This window comes from Neovison vison, chromosome 12 (genome assembly GCF_020171115.1).
Source record: "Neovison vison isolate M4711 chromosome 12, ASM_NN_V1, whole genome shotgun sequence".
Taxonomy (NCBI): domain Eukaryota; kingdom Metazoa; phylum Chordata; class Mammalia; order Carnivora; family Mustelidae; genus Neogale; species Neogale vison.
In genome coordinates, this window is record NC_058102.1 from 123,183,717 (window position 1) to 123,206,568 (window position 22,852).

Genomic DNA, 22,852 nt, shown 5'->3' on the forward strand with positions numbered 1-22,852 from the left:
TTTCATAACTTACAAGACGCATTTTTTTTACAACGTATGTTTTCACAGATAACTGTATTGTAAACTTGATGTGGACTTGCTAGTCTTGAATCTACAGATTTGTCATTGGTTTATAAAAGATTGAAGGCCAGATATTTATAACTCCCCTAAGGAATTCCAAATCTTTTCCAATAGGGAAACACATAGGAATCTCCCAGATCAGAAAAGCACAAGTTTCTTGGCATGAGTTAGCAGGAATGATTGTGAAGGACTCCAAGGTCTTGGTTTTTAACTGAGTAACATGTTTCCATGCAGCCCCAGAAAATAACACCTCAACACAGTTCATATACACTTTGCAGATGTCAGAATGAGGGGGGCCATCTGGGTAGAAACTCAACTCAATTATAGCACACTTCAGGTCTTAATAAAAAGCAGATATCTCTTCTTTCACTCTTGATTCCCAGTCAGCGTATGTCCCACGTGGTTCTAACCACATGGTTTTAACTGGAGCTTCGTCAGTAATAGCTAATGAATTTCAAAAGACATTTGTACCAAGGCATTTATTTGTATGTATTTCCTTTGGTATGCATTTCATTTTTCTTCCTTGATTCTGTAATAAATGCATTACAAAATGAACTTTTAACTCCTAGTAAGTGAGGCCAAAATAGACATGTAATTAACATTAAATTGAGTTTACATATGATTACAGACTTTTACAAATTATATGCACTCAATCTTAATCTAAAATTTACATTTTACATGTTAGTAGAAAATCATGAATTTCCTTCTTAAAAACCTTCTTAAAAACACTTTTGTTGCTTCTGAGCATTAAAAAAAAAAAAGTTCTGTAAATCCTTACTTAAAATGCACACAACTAGCAAAGAACTGGAGAATCTTACAGATTACAGCATAAACGTAACAATATAAACATTTCTATAGACACTTTGGAAGACTGTAGAATTCAGAGACAACCTTGTCACCATTAATTGAGTGATTGGGGACAATTCTTTTAATCTTCAGGGTTTTGATTTTTTCTGTAAAATGAGGCCACGAATACCTTCCCTCTTTCCTCTTTTACAGGTGATCAAAGTCATAACGATCACATGCGATAAACCAAACTGAAAGTGCTTTCTTTATAAGCTGAGAAGCTGTACACTACAGAAATCATGTGGCCATATAACTGAAAGTCCAAACCCTTTACAAATATCTCTTACGTAGAAATCTGGAAACTTAACCTAAGTCCAAGAATTGGAAAGGACCTCACACATACACACACATATATGTTATTTATTGTTGGTGATTTTTGATACTCAGCAATGAAATTAGTAACAGCTCTCAAGATTGTCGGTGTGGTTTTGATTGATTACAGGGAAAAAGTACAACACAGTGACTTTGAAATTTCCAATATGCTAAAAAGCCATGAAAAGACCAGCACCTCTAAAATAGCAAATACCCTTAAAGGAGATCCCGAAACAACTTTCTGGGAAAAGATAAAAGGCACTTTTAAATTGACCTTGTTTTGCTAGAGAAAATGATGTGACTTGGCCTTTGTGACTCCTGAGGCATCTTTTCCGCTGTTCTGAGGTTGAACTGTATAGTAACTGCCTTAAAAGTGTCAACTGTGGGTTATCATCCAGCAACGAATTTCTTCTGGACCAAAAATACAATGAATGGACTTCACTAATTCCACTAATTCCACACGCAATCCAAGGACTACGAGGGAGACTTCTACTGTCCTTGGTCTGCATTTACAGAGCTGAGCTTCAATCTTGATCTGTCATCCATTCATTGATCTTCGAAGTGGACAAACCACCTTTTCAAAATTCTGCATTATTGTTCTGTAAGTTCTCTAACTTTAAATCTAATATCATAATTTCCTAAAATTTCAAATGAGCGAAATATACTTGGGCTTGACTATGGAAGTGAACTTTCCCAATTTCCCACCTTCCTTTTCTGAGCAAGATTCTTCCATGCCAAACACCCCAACACAAAGCTCCATGCTATCTGTTGCACCCTGGTGCTCAAGAAACCTCTGGTGCAAGGACAATGTGTTTGATTTGATTTCATCTGATCTTTACTGACAACAACCCCCAGGCAATATCTGTAAACACTCAGCAAGATTTCTGTCCTGTGGAGCCCTCTTCTCTACGGCAGAGGGCTAAAACCTTGGAAGGTCCATTTCCCAGACATTCTTACAAGTAAGATTCTGGTTGAATGAGAGTCTCACAAGAGGTCTGGGAAGAGAAAATGGAAAGCCATTGTGTTCTTGTGGCGGTTGCGGGCACACGTGCACATCAGTGGTGACAGATATGATGTTCTTCGTGCGGCTTTCAAGCATCCCTTGATAGATAGGCAGATGGATAGATAGATGGATAGATTTAGCTCATTCTTGTTTTAAAGATTCTCTTTCTTTCTTTTATTTTTAAAAGATTTTATTTATTTATTTTACAGACAGAGATCACAAGTAGGCAGAGAGGCAGGCAGAGAGAGAGGGGGAAGCAGGCTCCCTGCTGAGCAGAGAGCCCGATGCAGGGCTTGATCCCAGGACCCTGAGATCATGACCCGAGCCGAAGGCAGAGGCTTAACCCACTGAGCCACCCAGGTGCCCCTCTATTTATTTATTTTAGAGAGAGATCGAGCATGAACCAGGGGAGGAGCAAAAGCAGAGGGAGAGCGAAAATCCCAAGCAGACTTCTCGGGGAGTGTGGAGCCCAATGAGGGGCTCAATTTCATGATGCTGTGAACATGACCTGAGCCACAATCAAAAGTCAGACACTTAACCGACTGAGCCCCGAGGCACTCCTGGCTCATTCATTTTAATTCTTGCTCAGCATTGTATCCTACTCAATCTCTATTTTAATTATCCATTCTACCTACATGTGAACATTTGGGTTTTTTCCATTTTTCTACTACACCCTTATATCCTTTACCACCGACACATGTGGAAGAATGTCTCTCTGGCACCAGAGTAGAGATGACATTGCTGGGTCACACAGAGTCACCATATCTGCTTTCTCGGCCATACCAGAATAGCTACAATTCCCATGCTCTCTAGCAGTGCACGAAAGAGGGGCCGGCAGCTTTCATCCCTGTAGGTGTGTAAGTTTTTGCCCATCCAGATGACGGGTACCCCTTTGGTTTTTGGTTTTTGACTTCTTCGGCATTTCCCTGATTATTAGCAAGGTGATCATCTTTTTTCTATCTATGACCCACACATCTATTTCTTCTGTGAATTTCCAATCCATATCTTTGTTCATTCTCTTGTTTGGTGATTAGTTTTACTGATTTCTAAGAATTCAGCACATATTCTGGGTATTGATTCTTCCCCGCGCATGTATGTTGCAAATATTTTCCCCTGATTTTTGCTTGTTTTTTTAACTTTGTTTAAGGAGTTGTTGTCCATCTGGATTTTTTTTTTTTAACACGTGTCCCAGATGTCTTACTTATTTTCAGTATGAAAGGCCAGTTGTCCCAACACCAGTTATTGAACTATCCATCTTTATTCTTGGAGAGTTGTAATTCCACCTCTGCAGTGATTAACTCCTGACATGATCTGGCCCCTGCCTGCTTTTCCAGCATCAACTCCTCCAAATGCCCAGGCTCATTAAGCTGCCGACACATTGATTTTCTGTTCCTCAGACATGCTCAGCTTTTGCTGGCTTCTCATTATACTTACTATTCTTGCTGGCACAGTTTTTCACATGGTTGAGCACTATCTGAGATGATCTTATTTGTTGGCTTGCATGCTTACTGTCTGTCTCCTTCAGAATATATGTAAATCTCATGAGCAGAGACATGAATTCTCTGCTTCTTTGTATTTTCCACTTTTAGGATGGTGCCTGGCACATAGTATGCCCTCCATAAGTGTTTGTTGAATGAATGACCAAGCCCCCATCTATTTACTTGGAAGTTTGTCTAGGTTATTGGTTAGTATGATCTCATTTTCATGTCAGATATGATCTGGGGCCCCCTGGCTGGCTCAGTAGATAGAGCATGCGACTCTTGATCTCGGGGTTGTGAGTTCAAGCCCCATGTTGAGTGTAGAGGTTACTTTTAAAAAAAAAAAAAATCTTAAAAAAAAAAAATATGATCTAGGGGGAAAAAAAACCCTAAAGATAAAATCAAAAGATTTGTAGGCCAGACTGGAAAATTTAGATGGGTGGCAGCAATCAAATTGGTTTGGCTTGTCCCACATTTTTGGGCTTTTCAGCCACCTCTCTTAAATTGGAAGCGTGATCTTTGGACAATCGGGGTTCAAATCCCAGGGGGTGGCAAGCCTACTAACTTTTGGTGTATTTTTTACGGGAATATTCATTTCAGAGTGGGAATGAGGGAGTGTAGAATATGGTGCACATATGGGCTCCAAGCAGATTTTTCTAATTGTTTACTTAGTTAAATGGGAGGAATTACAAGAAGTGAAGATAGATCGCCATGGGGGAGAGAAGGGAAGAGCTGAAACTGACACAGGTGCAGCAGAACATTCTGGTAAATGGTGGGATTTCTGAAAACTACAGGAAGGTCCCCGACCTCATGCTGGAACACAGTAAACTTCCTAATACCTTCAGTCATTACTTTAAGGGCAGGGGCTTGGTTCTTAAAGTTGTTGCAGGAGCTGTCCAGACATTTTTAATCAGGAAAAGCGTAAAAAGGTATCTTTAAACGTTTGTTTGTAATCTTTCCCATAATCAATGTATGCTGTAAAAGTTTCATTTAAATTGAAGCTACATATCTGAGAACAAGGATTACTTCTTTGTAAAATTCAAAATATTACAGCTGTGGCAGGAAACACATCCAAGAAAAGAACCTATGTTGATTTTTATGCCCCAGAAAATTAAACTTCTAAAGGTATGATTCCTAATACCCTAAAACCACTATTAAAAACCATTAAAGAGCAGCTCTGTAGGCTTCATACTCTTGATCATCTTAGTGTGAGTTTTCAAGTATTTGAGGAACTATGAAAAATTCATTTTTCCATGTAATGTTTAAGAAATTGAATTATAATTATAAATTGTAATGGTATTCTTCCCCCCCTCAGTTTTATTGAGATATAATTGTCATATAGCACTGTATAAATTTAAGGTGTACAGCATCATGATTTTATATATACATATATGTATGTATATATATATATAATGAAATGATTACAATAATAAGTTAGTAAACACCCATTATTCTCACATATAGATAAAAAAAAAAGATATTTTGGGGGGGGCGCCTGGGTGGCTCAGTGGGTTAAGCCGCTGTCTTCGGCTCAGGTAATGATCCCAGGGTCCTGGGATTGAGCCCTGCATCAGGCTCTCTGCTCAGCGGGGAGCCTGCTTCTCCCTCTCTTTGCCTGCCTCTCTGCCTACTTGTGATCTCTGTCTGTTAAATAAATAAATAAAATCTTTTAAAAAAATTTAAAAAAAAGATTTTTTTCCCCTGATGGTAAGAGCTCTTAGGATCTGTTCTCTTACCACCTCTCATATATACTATATGGCAGTGTTAGCCATAGTCATCATGGTGTACGTTTCATCCCCAGAACTTGTTTTAGAACTTTTTTTATAACTGTGTTGTAACTGGAAGTTTGTACCTTTTGACCACCTTCCTCCAATCCCCCCCACCTCTGGTAACCACAAATCTGATCTCTTTGAGTTTTTGTTCTTGTTGTTGCTATTGTTTTCTCTTAGAGTTCACACATAAGTGAGATTATATAACATTTGTCTTTCTCTTCTTATACACTGAGCATAATGCCCTCAAGTTCTGTCCATGTTGTCGCAAATGACAGGGCTTTCTCCTTTTTAATGGTTGAATAATATTTCTGTATATATCTATATGTATATATATACACCACGTCTTTATCCGTTCATCTGTCGATGGACAGAAGTGTGTTATTCTTTTTTTTTTAAAGATTTTTATTTATTTGTTAGAGAGAGAGAGAAAGAGAGATACAGAGCGCAAGCACAGGCAGACAGAGTGGCAGGCTAGAGGCAGAGGGAGAAGCAGGCTCCCTGCCAAGCAAGGAGCCCGATGTGGGACTCGATGACCTGAGCCGAAGGCAGCCGCTCAACCAACTGAGCCACCTAGGTGTCTCAGAAGTGTGTTATTCTGATTAAATGAATAGTCTATACATTTATTTATAGACTTATTTGTATCATATATGTATACAAATTATGGAAGCAGCCCAAGTGTCCATCGACAGATGAATGGATAAAGGAGATGTGGTGTGTATGTTTACACACACACACACACACACACACACACACAATGGAATATTATACAGCCATAAAAACATGAAATCTTGCCTTTTGCAATGAAGTGGATGCAGAGATCGTGGGGGAAAAAAGAAAAAAATGAAATGGGACAAAACCAGAGAGGGAGACAAACCTCAGGAAACAAACTGAGGGTTGCTGGAGTGTAAGGGATTGAGGGGGTAGTTGGGTGATGGACATTAGGGACAGTATGTGCTACAGTGAACGCTGTGAATTGTGTAAGACTGATGAATCATAGACCTATACCCCTGAAATAAAAAATAATAAATAAATAAATAAGTAAATAATAAATAATGAATCTTAAAAAATTTTTAAAAATAAAAACAAAAAATACATGTAGGGCCAAAGACTCTTTTCAAATCAAAATTCTTTCAGATTTTTGTTTTTAAAAAGTCAAACAATATAAAGTAATGAAACTTGTATGAAGATTTATATAAGGCACTAAGTGTAAGGTCTTTGGAATCCTAATCCCTGGACATAGGAGATGTTAAGTTTGGCAAGCCTAACCAACCACTCAGAGTTGAAGAGGCTTTTAGCTCATTCCTCTAGTCTAAAACATTTCTTTTCTGGAAATCATGAAGGTTTTATTTAAAATTATTATTTTCCTATAGCTATTTAAATGTTTGTTTCTAGAAATAATGTCATATAGTTTTCCTGATCTGGATGAGAATATAAATTTTCTGGTACAGTTATTTCCACATCTATATTGTCTTACCAAGAATAAAGATCATATTTCCAACTTGACTTTTTAACAACCAATAGTGTCTAGCCAGTATTCTTCAGACATTTGTTTAATAATAAGGCAGATGAGTTTTCTACCTCATATAATATCATTTGAGATGCTTTTCATATGCCAGTTAACTTAGGTCATATGTAAGCTGTGTTCTAGAAATACTATGGCCTTTTGTTGGTTCGATGTGATTTTTTGGATGAATGTTCTGCTAATTTATCTGATGCAGCTAGGGAAACAAATGTTAACAAATGAGAGACTCATCTTCCCAAGGGGAAATGGTAAGCCACCTCTGGTAGATCAGATTTAAAATAAAACAAAACAAAAACACCCCTAGCATGACGTGAAAGTCTGAAAGGCAGAGCGGGTACGGCTGAATTGTACAGAGACATCACCTTTGACCTCATCTGCTCCAACACGCTCCACTCTTCTGCGCTGACTAGAACAGTTTTCTCTTTCAGCTCACCCACGGCTGGGATGGATACACATCTCACATACGCACACCCTTGCACACACACATACACACACACATCCCTCTTCAGCTCTGACCTTTAATGATGCCCTCTCTGAACAGCTGTCCCTGAAAACACACAAGTTACCCTCCAGGCACGGACAGGAGCCCTCCTTCTGCACACCTAAAGCCTTCCTCACACTCTGCTTTTACAGCACTTGTCCAGGTCTACCGCAGGCAGGCACTGACGCTCTCATCCACTGGACTTGCATATCACAAGGTCAGAGACTGTCTTGTTCACAAGCATCCTTGGCAATCAGTAATGCTGCGCTCCCAAATTCCATTCGCTAGTCTGTTCCTGCTGATTCTTCCTTCCGAAGCCCTCTCAAATCCATCCGTTTCTTTCCATACCTGTTGCCATTTCCCTAGTTGGGACCACCATTTCTTTAGCCACAGGTTCTGCAACAGCCTCCTGACTGGTGTCCCTTCCCCCAGGTTTGCCACTTACAGATTCATTCTCTGTCCAGAAGTCAGAGTTGTCACGCTACCCTAACCTCGCTCGCGTCACCCCTTCGTTCCCAAGCACCGTGATTTCCTTTGAGCTCTTTGAGTTCCTCAGACTTTCTCTCAGCTCTAGACTTTCTCCCACTTGGAATAATTACCTGGCCTCCAAAGTCTTGGCCATAGTTACAGCTGGGGGACAGACAAGTCTCAACGTAGCTTCTGTGTCACCTTCAGATGGACAGGAACACAGCAGGCTTCTGTTTAATGCCCAACAATTTATTTGCTTCAAGAAGTAATGAAAACCTCTCAGCATGGGAATCTCAGGAAGCAGATTAAATGACATAAATCTCTTCAATATGACCTCAAAGCAATGCTTTTCAATACAGGATATGATTGGGTTTCAGGATGAAGGCTGTATAAACTTGCCTCCCAATAATGCTTGCAAATGTATTTACACTAACTCCCCTCATATGCTTGCATTCTCCTCGGGATCTCAGCGCTGTTGCCGGAAGATGTAGTAAAAAGGATCCCAACCGTTCATTTAACAAAACGGTTCATTTCTCTGGTTTAAAAAAAGAAAAAAGCATCACCATTCCCAATGGCACATAAAATAAGCATTTCAGAATTCAAATGTTCTGTGTCTGCAGCGTATCCTCATGGAAGATTAACACTCAGGATGGAACTGTTCTCTGGGAGATCTTAAATCCTATTCCAAATGAGTAGACTCAAGCCATAAGGTGGGCAGAGGCAAAAATTTACTCCTTCGAAAGATAAATTCAGATTTATGAATGTGTCCCATCCCTGCGCACAGCCTGCTCATCAATCCCGTGACGTCACTGCTCAGTTCACACTTTCTCAATCTCCCAACCCTCTCCTACCACCTTCTTGCACTCAGCTGGTAACCTTGCTTCTTATTTCATGGAGAAAATGCAAGACATGAGAAAAGGCCATTTTCCTCCTCCTGTCTCCTGACCCACCAACCTCTCTCACTGGTGCCCTCACAGTGCCGTGTCCTGTCCCCGGGGAAGAGCTGTCCCTGAGCCCCTCCATTTGTGTAAGAGTTGCACACACCCTTTCCCATCTTCTCAGGACTTTGTTCCTGTAGATCCCCATCTCTTGCAGTCACCATTTCTTTCCTCTCAATGGGATGAGCCTAATGGGCTGCCAACACGCTGAAATAGGTTCTCCATGACTACGTTCCTCTGATCCCATGTATAGTAAAAGTTCTTGGTCCTTGCTGTCCCCATCCGTCCTCTCATTTTCTCTCTTGAAAACTCCACTGCAACCATTTTTGTTTATCAGCAGTAATTTCCCATTGCCAAGCAAATGTGCCCACTTCCATCCTCCTTTCACAAGACTTGCCTCAGTGGTTTCATGACTTCTACCTCAATGGCCCTCCTTCCCAGTGCTTCTTACACACCCTCCTCCATTCTTCAACATTTCTCCAAATGTCAGGCCCAGCTCATTCTCTTCTCTTGGCTCTGCTTTGCTTCCCCCTTCTCTCACCATACTCACTCCCCAAGGTGTGGTCCTGATTATCTTCCACACACTCATGACTTCCAAATGTCAGTATCCAAGCCTCTGGCTTGAGCTCCAACTTTACTGATCTACCTTCTCATATGACTTCGGCTGGGTCTCTAATAAGCAGCTCAAATTTCACATGTCTGGATTTGAATCCTAGTATATTTTTCTAAGACTTGCTCCTTCCCTGTTGTTCCCAGTCTCTGTCCCATTCCTCTACTACTTGGGTCAAAATTCTTCCACACCTTTCATATGTTCCATAATGAAATTCTACCACTTGCATTTTCAAATGAACCCCAGATCCTACCATATTTCAACCATAACTGTTATCACTCAACCCTAACCATACTTCTCTGTCAGTGGACAATGAGAAGAGTCTAGTCTCCTTGCTTGTCTATAGTCTGTTAAACTGAGCCTTGGAAAAATCACATTCAAATTATCTTACTTGTCTACTCAAAACCACCAGTGGTTGCCCATCACTCCACGAATAAAATCCAAAACATTGACCTTGGCCTTTAAGGTACCTACCTATATACTTGGCTCTCTGGCCTCATTTTCTGTCACTCTTTCCCTGACTTACTTCAATCTAGTCCAGTAGCCTCCATCTCCCAAGGACACGCTCATCTCTAGATTTCAACAATGACTTCACTACAAGCTGTACCACTATCTATCCTTCAATATTGCTTCATTCCTTCCTTCACTTAATTTGGGTCCTTGCTCAAATATTCCACCTCCTCAATAAAACTCTAACCACCTGTGATAAGCAAAATAATGGCCCCCCAAATGTTTACATTAATCACCCCCAAACCTGTGAATATTATAGGTGGCGTGGCAAAGGGGAATTAAGGTTTCTAACCAGCTGACCTTAAGATACAGAGGTTATCCAGGTGGGACCATTTTCATAACAAAGATACTTTCTTTCTTTCTTTTTTTTAAAATATTTTATTTATCTTTGAGAGAGAGAGAAAGAGAGCGCTTGAGTAGGGGTGGGGTGCAGAGGGAGAAGCAGACTCCCTGCTGAGCAGGCAACCCTATGTGGGACTCTATCCCAGGACACTGGGATCATGACCTGAGCTGAAGGCAGACGCTTAACCAACAGAGCTCCCCAGGCACTCATAACAAGGATCCTTTAGAGTGAAAGATGGAGGCAGGAAAGGAGGACAAGAGACACAGCAGGGGGAGAATGACTCAGCCTGACATTGCTGGTTTTGGAAAATGTGGGAGGGCCATGAACCAAGGAATGTGGGCAACCTTGGAAACTGGAAAAATCAAGGGAATAGTTTCTTCCCTTAGAGCCTCCAGCAGAAACACAACTCTGCCAACACCCTGATTTTAGTTCAACCAGACCTAGTTTCAATTTGGCCTCCAAAACTGTAAGATAATCAGTTTGTGTTGTTTAAAGTCACTAAGTGTGTGATAATTTGTTACAGCAGCACCGGGAACATAACAGCCACCTAAATCTAAAATAAATACATGGGTGCAGACATACACCACTCATTTTCCCTTGCTCTTGTCTTCCTTTTTCTTAGTTTGCCACTGGCTATGCACTGTAAACCCCACAAGAATACGTAAGGCCTTGAACTCTGTTTAGAACTGTTTAGAATAGAATCTGCTTGTAAAAAGTTACTAACACTCCTCTGGTCACTGAAATTTGATTTTATTGTTTGCCAACATGAAGCTTTACTTTCAACTCGATTGCTGTCTTTAGATAATGTTTTCATAAGTAAGGTGGGTTAAAATTTACTAACAGATGACACATAGACCAGTGGAACAGAGTAGAGAGCCCAGATATGGACCCTCAACTCTATGGTCAAATAATCTTCGACAAGACAGGAAAAAATATACAGTGGAAAAAAGACAGTCTCTTCAATAAATGGTGCTGGGAAAACTAGGCAGCTATATGTAGAAGAATGAAACTCGACCATTCTCTTACACCATACACAAAGATAAACTCAAAATGGATAAAAGACCTCAATGTGAGACAGGAATCCATCAGAATCCTAGAGGAGAACATAGGCAGTAATCTCTTCGGTATCAGCCACAGCAACTTCTTTCAAGATATGTCTCCAAAGGAAAAGGAAACAAAAGCAAAAATGAACTTTTGGGACTTCATCAAAATCAAAAGTTTCTGCAGAGCCAAGGAAACAGTCAAGAAAACAAAGAGGCAACCCACGGAATGGGAGAAGATATTTGCAAATGACAGTACAGACAAAAAGTTAATATCCAGGATCTATAAAGAACTCCTCAAACTCAACACACACAAAACAGACAATCATATCAAAAAATGGGCAGAAGATATGAACAGACACTTCTCCAATCAAGACATACAAATGGCTATCAGACACGTGAAAAAATGTTCGTCATCACCAGCCATCAGGGAGATTCAAATTAAAACCACATTGAGATATCACCTTACACCAGTTAGAATGGCCACAATTAGCAAGACAGGAAACAACATGTGTTGGAGGGGATGTGGAGAAAGGGGAACCCTCTTCCACTGTTGGTGGGAATGCAAGTTGGTGCAGCCTCTTTGGAGAACAGTGTGGAGATTTCTCAAGAAATTAAAAATAAAACTTCCCTATGACCCTGCAATTGCACTCCTGGGTATTTACCCCAAAGATACAAATGTAGTGAAAAGAAGGGCCATCTGTACCTCAATGTTTATAGCAGCAATGGCCACGGTCGCCAAACTGTGAAAAGAACCAAGATGCTCTTCAACGGACGAATGGATAAGGAAGATGTGGTCCATATACACTATGGAGTATTATGCCTCCATCAGAAAGGACGAATACCCAACTTTTGTAGCAACATGGAGGGGACTGGAAGAGATTATGCTGAGTGAAATAAGTCAAGTGGAGAGAGTCAATTATCATATGGTTTCACTTATTTGTGGAGCATAACAAATAGCATGGAGGACAGGGGGAGATAGAGAGGAGAAGGGAGTTGGGGGAAATTGGAAGGGGATGTGAACCATGAGAGACTATGGACTCTGAAAAACAACCTGAGGGTTTTGAAGGGGCGGAGGGTGAAAGGTTGGGGTACCAGGTGGTGGGTATTATAGAGGGCATGGATTGCATGGAGCACTGGGTATGGTGCAAAAATAATGAATACTGTTATGCTGAAAATAAATAAAAAATAAATTAAAAAAACATTTACTAACAGGTGCTTTGAGGAGATAAAGACATTATGATTGAATAGCATGTCCCCCAAGGAGCCTGATTGAAAGGATGAAGGGTATTCAATCTTCCCAGACAATATTTGTGGTAGAGAATGGAGTCCAGATGGGTCAGGTTAAGGACTGATTTTTGTTATAAAGTTTTTCTCATATCTTTGTATCTGCTGACAGAAACACCTTCATCTCCTTGCCATGTATCTGCTCTCTACCATAAGTGTGAGGGTTGGGACTATAGTCCCAAAGAACCATTTCAGTGTCCCCAAAATATGGCCTACAAAATATGTCCAATAGGGATAAAAGAAAAACCAGTTTTAATCACATTTTTTCCAAAGACAATTGCTTTTATTGCATTTCCTATCTAATGTTCTTTTAAAGGTTATAGATACAATTTTATTAGGTGTGGGTTAAAAAAAAAAGTGTGAAATAAGTTGGCATGATCTGCTTTGGCCTACCAAATGTGAGGAGAAGTTGTATATGTCAAATCTAGGCAGAAGCTTTCACAGACAATGTACAGTTTTCTACCTGCCTTTACAGTTGAGGTGCTCTTGAAAGCACACATCAGTAAGGAAACTCCATGGACCTGCATCCTTGGGTGACTTGAATAAGCAATTCCTTACCAACTCATCAAACATTCAACGTGAGCAAGCGATACACCGGTGTGTGATGGTTAATTTTATGTGTCAACTTGACTGGCTCAAGATATTTGACTGAATGTTATTTCTGGAGATGTCTGTGAGGGTGTTCCAAGATGAAATTAGCATTTGAATTGATAGGATCTGTACAGTGGTTTGCCCCCATGAGCAGCCCCTTCTTGTAAAAGGCTCTAGAAACTGTCATGGCAGACCATCAAGTCTACATTCCTATTGATTCAGGGACAATCAAAAATGAACACAGGCAATAATTCTGCATCTTCTTATTTTTACACATGTAATTGTTACTGGAAAAAAGCTTGGTCTTCAATATTTGGAAACATGTAGCCATACAAAAACTGAATTTTTTAACTACTCTACCATCCATACCAAATCTTCACAACCCTTCAGTGAACTCGATAACTTCATTTAAAAATGTTTGTGTGTTAATTTTTACCACTATTTTTCCTGATCATAAATAAATACCTGATCATGGTTTTGAAAATGAGGCTAAGAAATGCATTTTTAAAAAAAGAAGAAGAAAAATCCAATTTTAATCACACGTCCCAAAGACAGCCTCTCATCACATACCCCTTCTTGTGCTCTTCAACAAATCTAGATAAAGTTTTGAATTTTATGTTTTTCCCTTAACATTAAACAAAACCATTTTCCCATAGTGATTAGGCCATAATTTGCTTGACTACTCACATTGAGGATATTTGGAAACATCACTTTTTTACTGTTTATGCCTCCTTTCTTCTAAAAAAGGATTGGCAACAACTTCAGAATTAACATCTAAAACGTTTCTCCCATTGGGAATGGCAGGAAGAAAGAAGCCAGAAGTACCAGAAAACCATGGCTGGGAGAGAAGATGTTCTGGATGGTTGAGGACATAGGTCCAGGGAGAGCAGGGACACGTGTGTATACGTAACACACATTTGAGAGATACCCAGTACTTCGACATACCTTGCTGAAGACGTAAGTTGTGTAAGCGGTGGGGCAAGCTGGAGACATCTGGGCAAGTCACAGGGAATGACAACCAAGACACATGAGAAATGGAGCCAGAAGCTGACTAGAGGGAGTTGGCTTCACTCTTTGTCAACACCATGCACGGATACAGGGCTCTTTGGACACAACAGGTGAAGTTCGAATGCACACATCTAAACCAGTCACCTTCTACACCCAAGTGCTTTTTTCCGCTTTCAGAAAAATTTTACAATTTCCTACCTTTCTCCCAGAATGCTGCATGGGCTCTTCTTACCAAGACCCTGGAAGCCTGTTCCATCGCACAGACCTCTAGTTTCTTGAAAGAATTTTGCAGATTAGGCAACAGTCGCCTAATGCTCATATACTCAACTTGCTGTGGAGCAGGTCTGTTTCCCATTTCTAGTTAGAGTTTCAAGGACTTCCTTTTTCTAATTGCTTCCTTGGCCACTATGTGCTGTAGGGACCACTGCCTCCTCCCTTCGCGTATCAGGACTTGGTTATATTCTGTTGCATGGAAGTGTAAGCCATTTGGGAGAAGCTTAGGGATGTTGATGGCATCTGTCTGGGCAGCTTGTCAGGCATGGTAGCGGTCATGAGTTGCTCCCAGAACAAGCGAACCATTCAGCTTCCATGATTCAGTGGGGTCCGCAATGCATATATATGTATCTATATATTTTTCTGATTAGCAGCCCTGATACTAATTTTGCATTATGAATTCTTCATAGAGCTGGTTCTATCTGGGCTGCCTCCCCCGCCCCTTTTTCCACTTTCAGCTGAACTTCCCAAAGCCTAGATTTCTGCTGTCCATGAGTTCTGTCACATTTGGGTTATTTCCTCTGTCATTTACTTGATAGCTCTGACCTACATTTTTTCTTCTCTTTGTTCCTGAACAAAACCTGATTTCTTTCTGAGGAAGTTGGAAAAAGCAAGACTTATGCGACCAATATGTTTCCTAACCCTCACATGAGAAAAAGGGCACACCCAATATTATCAAAAAGCAATCCTTGTACCAGTCACGGCACCAGATGCTTTAAGCTGCTTAACACAAAATAAAACAGACCCCCAACACAAAGGCTTCCGGTCCCCAAGCTAAAACACAACTCTAAGAAAAATCTTACCATTTCAGAGCTTTGAAATATCCTAACCAAACTGTCTTCCATTTTCGGGTTTTGTTTTATTGTTGTTGTTTTAAACACAGAGATGCTAAATTAAGGCCAGGCAAATTTTAGTACTTTTTTCTCAGATGACTTCCAAATCTCAACGGCCCCGCCCACCTCTTCCTGTTCATTCTTAATGTGGGTCCCTAATTGCCAGTGGTTCCCAGCTGTCTTGCCTCACCATTACTTTTAGTGTTATGATGATTATCGTCATTAATTAGCACATGCCATTATCTGTCTCCTCAAAGTGTTTCATAAGTGTATTTAAAATAATCAGATATCTGCACACTATGCCTTTGCTACTATTGTTGCAATTTGCCCTTCATCATTCCAAAGATGAGGCTCTATTCATTCTGCCTCATCCCTCCCTCCTTTAGCAGGAGGGCTGTAATCTCACAGTTTTACTTACTCCACGCACGGGTTTGGGAAATGTAGGAAAAAGATGAAATGAGCCTTGGAGCAGATTTAGAAAGGAAAGGCATGAATGTGGCAGATGTGATATTTTAAATTGTTTAAGACACGGGGCACAGTTTAGACAGTTCCCGAGGCAAAAGTGAAAGAGATCAATTTGTTGAAGGGGGAATTTTATTCTAGTGAAGTAAGAGAGAAAGACAGAAGGGAGATGAGGGAAGTGGGTTTTTTTTTTTTTTGCAACCATTTGATTTTGTACAGAGCAGGAAAATTATCTACTCTTTGCACCTCCCCCACTGCCATATGCTTCCCTAAGGTTTCCTTCCTCCCTACTTGAAAGGACCACAGATTTTAATAGTGTTCATGCATTTGAAGTGCTGGGCTACTCCTGGTGTCCCGGTTTTTCATTTACACTGAGAAGTCATTTTTAAAATCCAGCTTACATGATAAGGTCAAAATAAAATAAATGATCACTTCATGAAAAAAATCGAACTAAATGGAAGTTTTAAAAAGAAAGAAAGGCAGTTGACCTTACAACTGAAGTTCAAGATCACAACCAGATCCGCAGACTAAATTATAGGCCAGTCTCCTTCAATGCCTAGGTTGGGGGAGTTTGTTAGGCTACCACCGTGAACACTAAATTGTAGACGCCCCAGGGGCCTGAACAAGTTGAAGCAGAGTCATTAAAAGGTCAAATTTACTTGAATTCACATGTAATAGGAAAGCCAGACAGAGAAAAGATGGGGAAGTTACAACTATATGTTTAGAGGAATATTTGAAATGTAATACATATTTGTGCCTGAGTCAGCGTGCTCTCTTATGTGAACATCAGATGTGGGTGTTAGCACTCAAAGCTGCTACATTGTGTCGAGCAGAGAAATTTTCTTCCTCTTTAGGGAAAACCATACATGGCTGCCAAGCGGCAGAGATTAAGACAGGAGGCTGTTGACCTGGGACTCTGAGGGGCCACAGCACGCTGTGAGAAGCTGCAACAAACCAGGGACACAGACAACCCATCCTTCCCATCAAGACAAAGCCTCCTTCTAAGACCTCTGCTCTGCACAACCTTCAACCCCAACTGCTTTTCCCTTCTAGATCTTCCCTGGAAGATCATTTTAATTGGACTTTGTTAAGGTAATTGGGGGCTGAGGGGAAGGAGGTGGGAAGGCAGGGCAAGCAGTGCGTCACCTCCATAGACTCTGACCCTGAATTTGTACCCTATTAGGACCCGTCCTCTCCCACTCCTGGAAGGAAGGTGGGGCAAAGAGGCAGGCTCTGTCGCAGGCAGGCAGACCTTTTTTGCAACCCGGCATCTACTTCTTCCTGCGGTCTTGGGGACAGCTCTTTTTGAACACCTTTGATATCAGTTTCCTTATTCATAAAATGCATTTTATGGATTAGAAATAAGGTGTATAAGAGGCTATTACATAGTAGGTGATCAGTAAATGTCAAGCGTGTGGTGACATTGACTGCCAGACCCCGAGTCAGCAGCACCTGTGTTTCTGCCTTTCATCTTTGGTTCCAAGATCGTCCTGTACCCAAGAACAGGGACTTAAACTGTGAAGAGCTATACTGACTCCCACTGCCCCTCCTCTCTCCCCCAGCTTCGCAGTAAATGGCAGCCCCTGGCAGTTCCATTGTCTGGAGCGCCTGGATAAAGAAATAGGTAGAAATGATGTGTTGAGAGCTAGCTCCCACTCAGTAGCCAACATGGAGCCCCGAGGTCCTCAGATTCCTTTTGCCCTCCATTCCCAGGCCATTCCCAACAGCAACCAAGGTTCCTGGGCCCACAGTACCCCCTGATGGCTAACAGGGGAAAATTTCTTTGCTCAAAGATTCTTCTCAGTGGGACTCCCCCAAGCATTCACACAGCTCACTGTCTTGTTCATTCCACCGGGGACCATTCATGTCTCACAAACGTATGACTTCCTCTGCCTTGCTTCTTTTTTATCTTCATTTTTGCTCAATTATTTCAGAAACATCTATCTCCCTCCCCGTTTCTTCCCCTTATTTTGTTCCACTTATGAATCCTCAAATCACTACAGTTATGGTTGCTAAGTATAATAGGATGAGGGCGTCTGTCTACCATAAAAACAACAAACAAACAAACAAACAAAAACCTCCATTCATTTAGAAGCCAAATAAGATAGAGTGTAGAACCAGCAGCATTAATCTCTAGAACACTTAGAGATACCCAGATATCTTCCTCAGAACTTGCACAGAAGGGATGCCATTCACCCCTGGTTCTTTCTCTAAGTAACACTGACCTTTTCTCGATATTCTTATTATTTTTCTATTTATTTAATTGTTAAAACTGTGTAGGTTTGTCCCCTACTGTTTCACTACAAATATAATTCAGTTACAATAAGGGTTAACTGCATTCCTGTGGGCTGTTCTGGAAACCAAACCAAAGCAAAATCTTGCAGCATTATTTCTCCATGGAAAGTGAATTTAGATCCCCAAAAAGTTGCTCTAGAAGGAACTTTTGGAAAATCTACCTATTGTAATTTAACATTTTTTGGTTGGGAGTGTTCAGTTTTTAAAAATTCATATTGATGTCTGTATTCTCTGGTTTTCATCTGTTGAACCATGACATCTACTGGGATTAGTACTTAGAAAGGTATTCAGATGTGACCTATCTGGGCAGACATCGGTTCTTCTTTTATCAAAGGAAAAATATACTAACCAGATTCTGATTTGGTATGTTATAGGAATGTTCTAGCAGGTTATAAAACTCATGTCCATGATACAGATTGCTTCTTGGTAGAAATACAAGAAATAAAATATAAATACTTAACTTCCCTTAACTTAAATTCAAATAATACCATTGACTTATGTCTTTATTTATCCAGGCTTGGGTTTTAGAGACTTTTAAAAACACAAATGGTTTTGATATGGATTATTTTAAAAGCCATTAATTATAAGCTTTATCCTGACTTAGAAAATTTATTCTCAAACTAGAGGTAGGTCAGTAATCAGAAGCATTTAAAATCCCAATTAAACAACGAGTTAAAAGATATCTTTTACAAATTAACATCAAGTGGCTTAATTTTTCTAATTTCTAATACATTTAAAAGTAAAAGCTTATAAAAATTGGGACAGAATAACTGAGTTACTTAATAAAATGGGAAATGAGTTATTGTGACTATATATAGATACACGAGAAAAACATAATTTGAGAATGTTTTCATGAAGTATTTTCTTAATTTGGGCATAACTCAAGGTAAGCCTTGCATAGGATTTTTTTTTCTTTGAAATGGCTTCCGTATTGATAGAATCAAAATTATTTAATTTTTTAAAATAGAAAGTTGCAAATTGGATAAAGTAACAGGTAAATACCATCCTTCCAATTTCATCAAAATGCTGTGAAAATGGATTTTCTACATACATTCTAAATGCACACTAATGTAATAATGATGAAGAATGATGTCATAAAAATACTTGTGTGGTACAAAAGGTATTTTAAATGATCATCAAAGAACATTATTTGAGTTCACATTTGTACGAAAAGAAATATTTGGTTTCTGATAATGTACACCTTTGGAATTCATAAAGTTTTAGAGGTACAAATTAAAACATTCAGTGCTAATGCTTTTGAAAGCATTACAGTAAAATTATTTTCTCAGGACCCAAAGAGAAAACACCAGAGGAAACCTAACCAGCCTGAATTGGTTAAAATGTATTTTCCCTTTAATTAAATAAGAAACATCTGTCTAGGGATTTTGGAAATGGATGTAATCCATCTACACTCTGCCTGTACTAGTTTGCATCCAATATCCAATATTTTGAAAGAAAATTCTTTCTTTCTGTAAAGAATTAAACAGCAACATGGAGAGATGTCTGGGTCTATAGCAGCTGAGTCTTGCCTCCAGAATTTGGGCACTGGAAATGTTAAGGATCTGTCTTTTCCTGGGTTTGGCCTTGGGAAGCAACCAAACTCTCTCCATAATCACGGTTAAGGTAGAACATATGTATTTCTTCAAAGCATCCACTGAAAATGCTCATCTTGGTACAGTAAGGAAACAGAAGTAACTAGGACACAACCAAATATTCAAGGTCAAAGCACCAAGGTTCCCTCTCTGGGGTTCACCGGACATTTTCCTTGCCTTCACTCACTAAGCTGATTTCTCTAGGGACTTGAACAGCCCACAACACAAGACTCATCAGACAGGCCAAATGAGTACAACCAAAGTGGGGAGTTAAGTCCAGGATGCCTCTGGTTCTTTGAAACCAGGACACACCGTTGAGAATGACAAATATCACTTACTGGTGTTGTCAAACGGTATCTGCCTGCACTGCGCAGACCCCTCGGCGGGCCAAGGACAGTAATAGACGGCTCCCCCTTCCACGATGTCTGGCTGGGTGGTGTTGGCTTTGGGCGCCCCCACCAAGACACTCGCTCTGCGAAAGGGTTAGAGAAAATCACTCCTTGGGAATCATAAAAGTGTGACGCGATGCAGTCTCCGTAGCGGGCGTGCTCCCTGAGACTAGGGTTGGGGTCGGGGGCAGAAACATATTTATGCTGGAGACCGACTGTCAAACTTGATTTCCTGTTGCAAACCTACGGGCGTCTGAAACCTGGTTTGAAGAGGGAGCAGATAGTCCGAATTCTTCTCTAGGTGGAGCTATGTATACAGTGAGATGAGTGAAGAGGGGAAATAAATAGCAAAGGACAGAGCCCAGCTGCTTGTAGCCGACAGCACTTGCGTCCAGACACTTAATTGTTACAGGCTATGCAAAAACAGACCGTGTTGTGGTCCGTTGTTTAAACTCGCTTGTTCGGTCCCGGTCCCGATTTCCCCTTTGTATGATGCTCGAGTCTTTGCTCGGGTCCTGGGAGGTCCCCAGGGCTTGCGTTTTCTATGCAAGCGGAATGTCTCTACTTCCAAGTTCACAAGGCACATCTAGCATGGAAGGGGGAAAGAGGCGGGGGAGCCTGACGGGACCCCAAGTACGCAGCGGGATGGAATCTCCTTCCACCGGGCTGCGGGGACGGGCGCGCGTCCCCCGGCAGACGGGCAGGGACCCAACCTGTGTCCGGATTCGTTCCCGCGCGCGACCTCCCTGCGCTGGGCGACTTACGTGCGAGCGGCAGGTATATGGAAGTCCACCGCGTAGCCAAAGTAGCTGCCCTCGGGGCCGCTGTACACCGTGAGCTTGTCCACGTCCAAGTTGAACGCCTGCGAGGCGGGGGTCCACAGCACGCCCAGCGCGGCGGAGAAGCACCAGAGGGGCGCGAGCCGAGGCGCCAGGCTGCCCCGGGGACCGCGGCGGGCCCCGGCAGACATCGCCCTCCGCCCCGGCGGGTGCTCAACGGGGAGCGGGAGCCCGAGACGCCGGCCCGGCTCCTTCGCGGGGGCGGCGGGTGGCGGTCCCCAGATGCCCGCGTCCTGGGTCGGGGCGCGCGGCACGTCCGCGGTGACAGCCCCCGGCGCTCCGCCGCGCGTTCGCAGAGGTCTGCTGCTCGCCTGCTCCGCGGCCGGCTCAGGGGCTGGCGGAGGGGATGCCAGCCCTCCTCTGGCAGCGGGAGGGGGCCCGGCGCGCTCACGGCGCCTCCTAGCGGCGAATCCGCGGGCTGCGGGCGGGAGCCCCGGAGACTCCCCGCCGCCCGAGCCCCTGCTGGAGGCTGGCGCCAGGAGCCTGCTTTGGCCGCCTGACTATCCATTGCAGTCGCACCTCATCGACGATCTGAATCCCGCACATCCCACTTCAGGCCATTGTTTTGGGGAGCTGTGCCCCCCCGCATGGGACGAGAGTCCGCTCTAGTTTCTCCTAAACGGAAGAATGCGAAAGCGCACCCCACCACGAAGCAAGAAAAAGCTGGGCTCCTAGCATCACTTCTGCAGCCTGATGACCCCTCAGGGTCCACGCGCGCGTTCGTCTGTAGCTGAGCGCTTAAATCCAACAATGCTCTCTTCCACCCCCACCCGACCCCCCAGCAGGGGTAACGGGTAAACAAAACCTTTCTGTAGGTCTTTCTCAAAGGCTCCGGGGGCGGGGGAGCGGGAGGAGGGCATGTGAATTCCTTGGTCCCAAATCTTCCATGGCTCCGTGTAATTGTGATGAAGACAAACAAAGTTAGAAATATTCGAATTATAGATTTACCCTCAGCTCCCCTACAGAAGTCCAAACGTCAGTTCCATTTCATGGGTACTAATGATCTCTTTCTGGGTCCTCTGCTTGGGGGAGGGACTGAAGAATGAGTAGGATGAAGAAGAATGGTATAGATCCTCACATCCCATGCTTTTCCGGGGAAACAAGGCTAACGCGTGAACAAGCAATTAAGTAAGAGTTAGCCTTGGCGTGGGGGCGGGGGTTGGAGCTAAACAGCAGAAGAGTGTAGAAACAGGAAAGGTAAGCAATTTCCGAAGTATTTTAAGGCGAGTTGGTGGCAGATGTAGACTTGGGCTGGAATTGGAATGGGAGGCTTGGATTTAGGCATTATGGGCGGAAACATTGAGAGAAAGGATCACTGACACCAGGCTGAGAGGCAAGGATTGTATAAGGGCTAGAATAAAAGAGTGGGTCAGGGAGTGGCAGGAAATAGGGATGAATCTCCCGAGACAGAGGATCTTAGTAACAAGAACATTTATTGAGGCTGAGAGAGCCAGTTCTAGAACAGAGGCATGAGGCACCCACAGGGATTGAAAACATTTGCTGGCAAGGAGGTGGGTAGGGGGAGGTGCAGGGAGCAGTTGTTAGAAGCAAGGGAAAGCCAAGAAGCTATCCCCCAGATGCACTGGCTGACGAAGACCTCGACCTGATTCACAGAAAGTAGGAGAGTGAAAGCCACCACATCAATGAGAAGGGAGAAGGTCAGGGGATTAATGGCAGTATGAAAGTGACCAGGCGTCCAAGGTGAGTGTGAAGGTATCCAGTTAGAAGAGAATACAAACAGTAGCCATGGGCAAGGAGAGGTTGGGAGGCCTGTTGTGAGTCAGATGCTGGCCTTGTTGAGTCTGAGTTGAGTCTGGCAGCCCCAGAGGCTCTGGAAGCATAAATTTCCGGCAGTGGTCAGTCTGGCGGGGCAGATTTGGGAGTCTGTCCACAGGAAAAC

The 22,852-nt window shown here is 42.2% G+C and overlaps 1 protein-coding gene across 1 annotated transcript in view; it reads right to left on the reverse strand.

Annotated features, from left to right (window-relative positions):
- Positions 1–21,165, reverse strand: part of ITGA8 (integrin subunit alpha 8) — a 174,666-nt gene extending 153,501 nt beyond the window's left edge. Inside the window, exons 1-2 of the mRNA XM_044227132.1 lie at positions 20,878–21,165; positions 20,063–20,196 (exon numbers count right to left, since the gene is read on the reverse strand). Of these exons, the coding sequence (XP_044083067.1) occupies positions 20,063–20,196; positions 20,878–21,083 (340 nt within the window). The 5' untranslated portion in view covers positions 21,084–21,165. The remainder of the gene's footprint in view (positions 1–20,062; positions 20,197–20,877) is intronic.
- Positions 21,166–22,852: the final 1,687 nt, after the last annotated feature.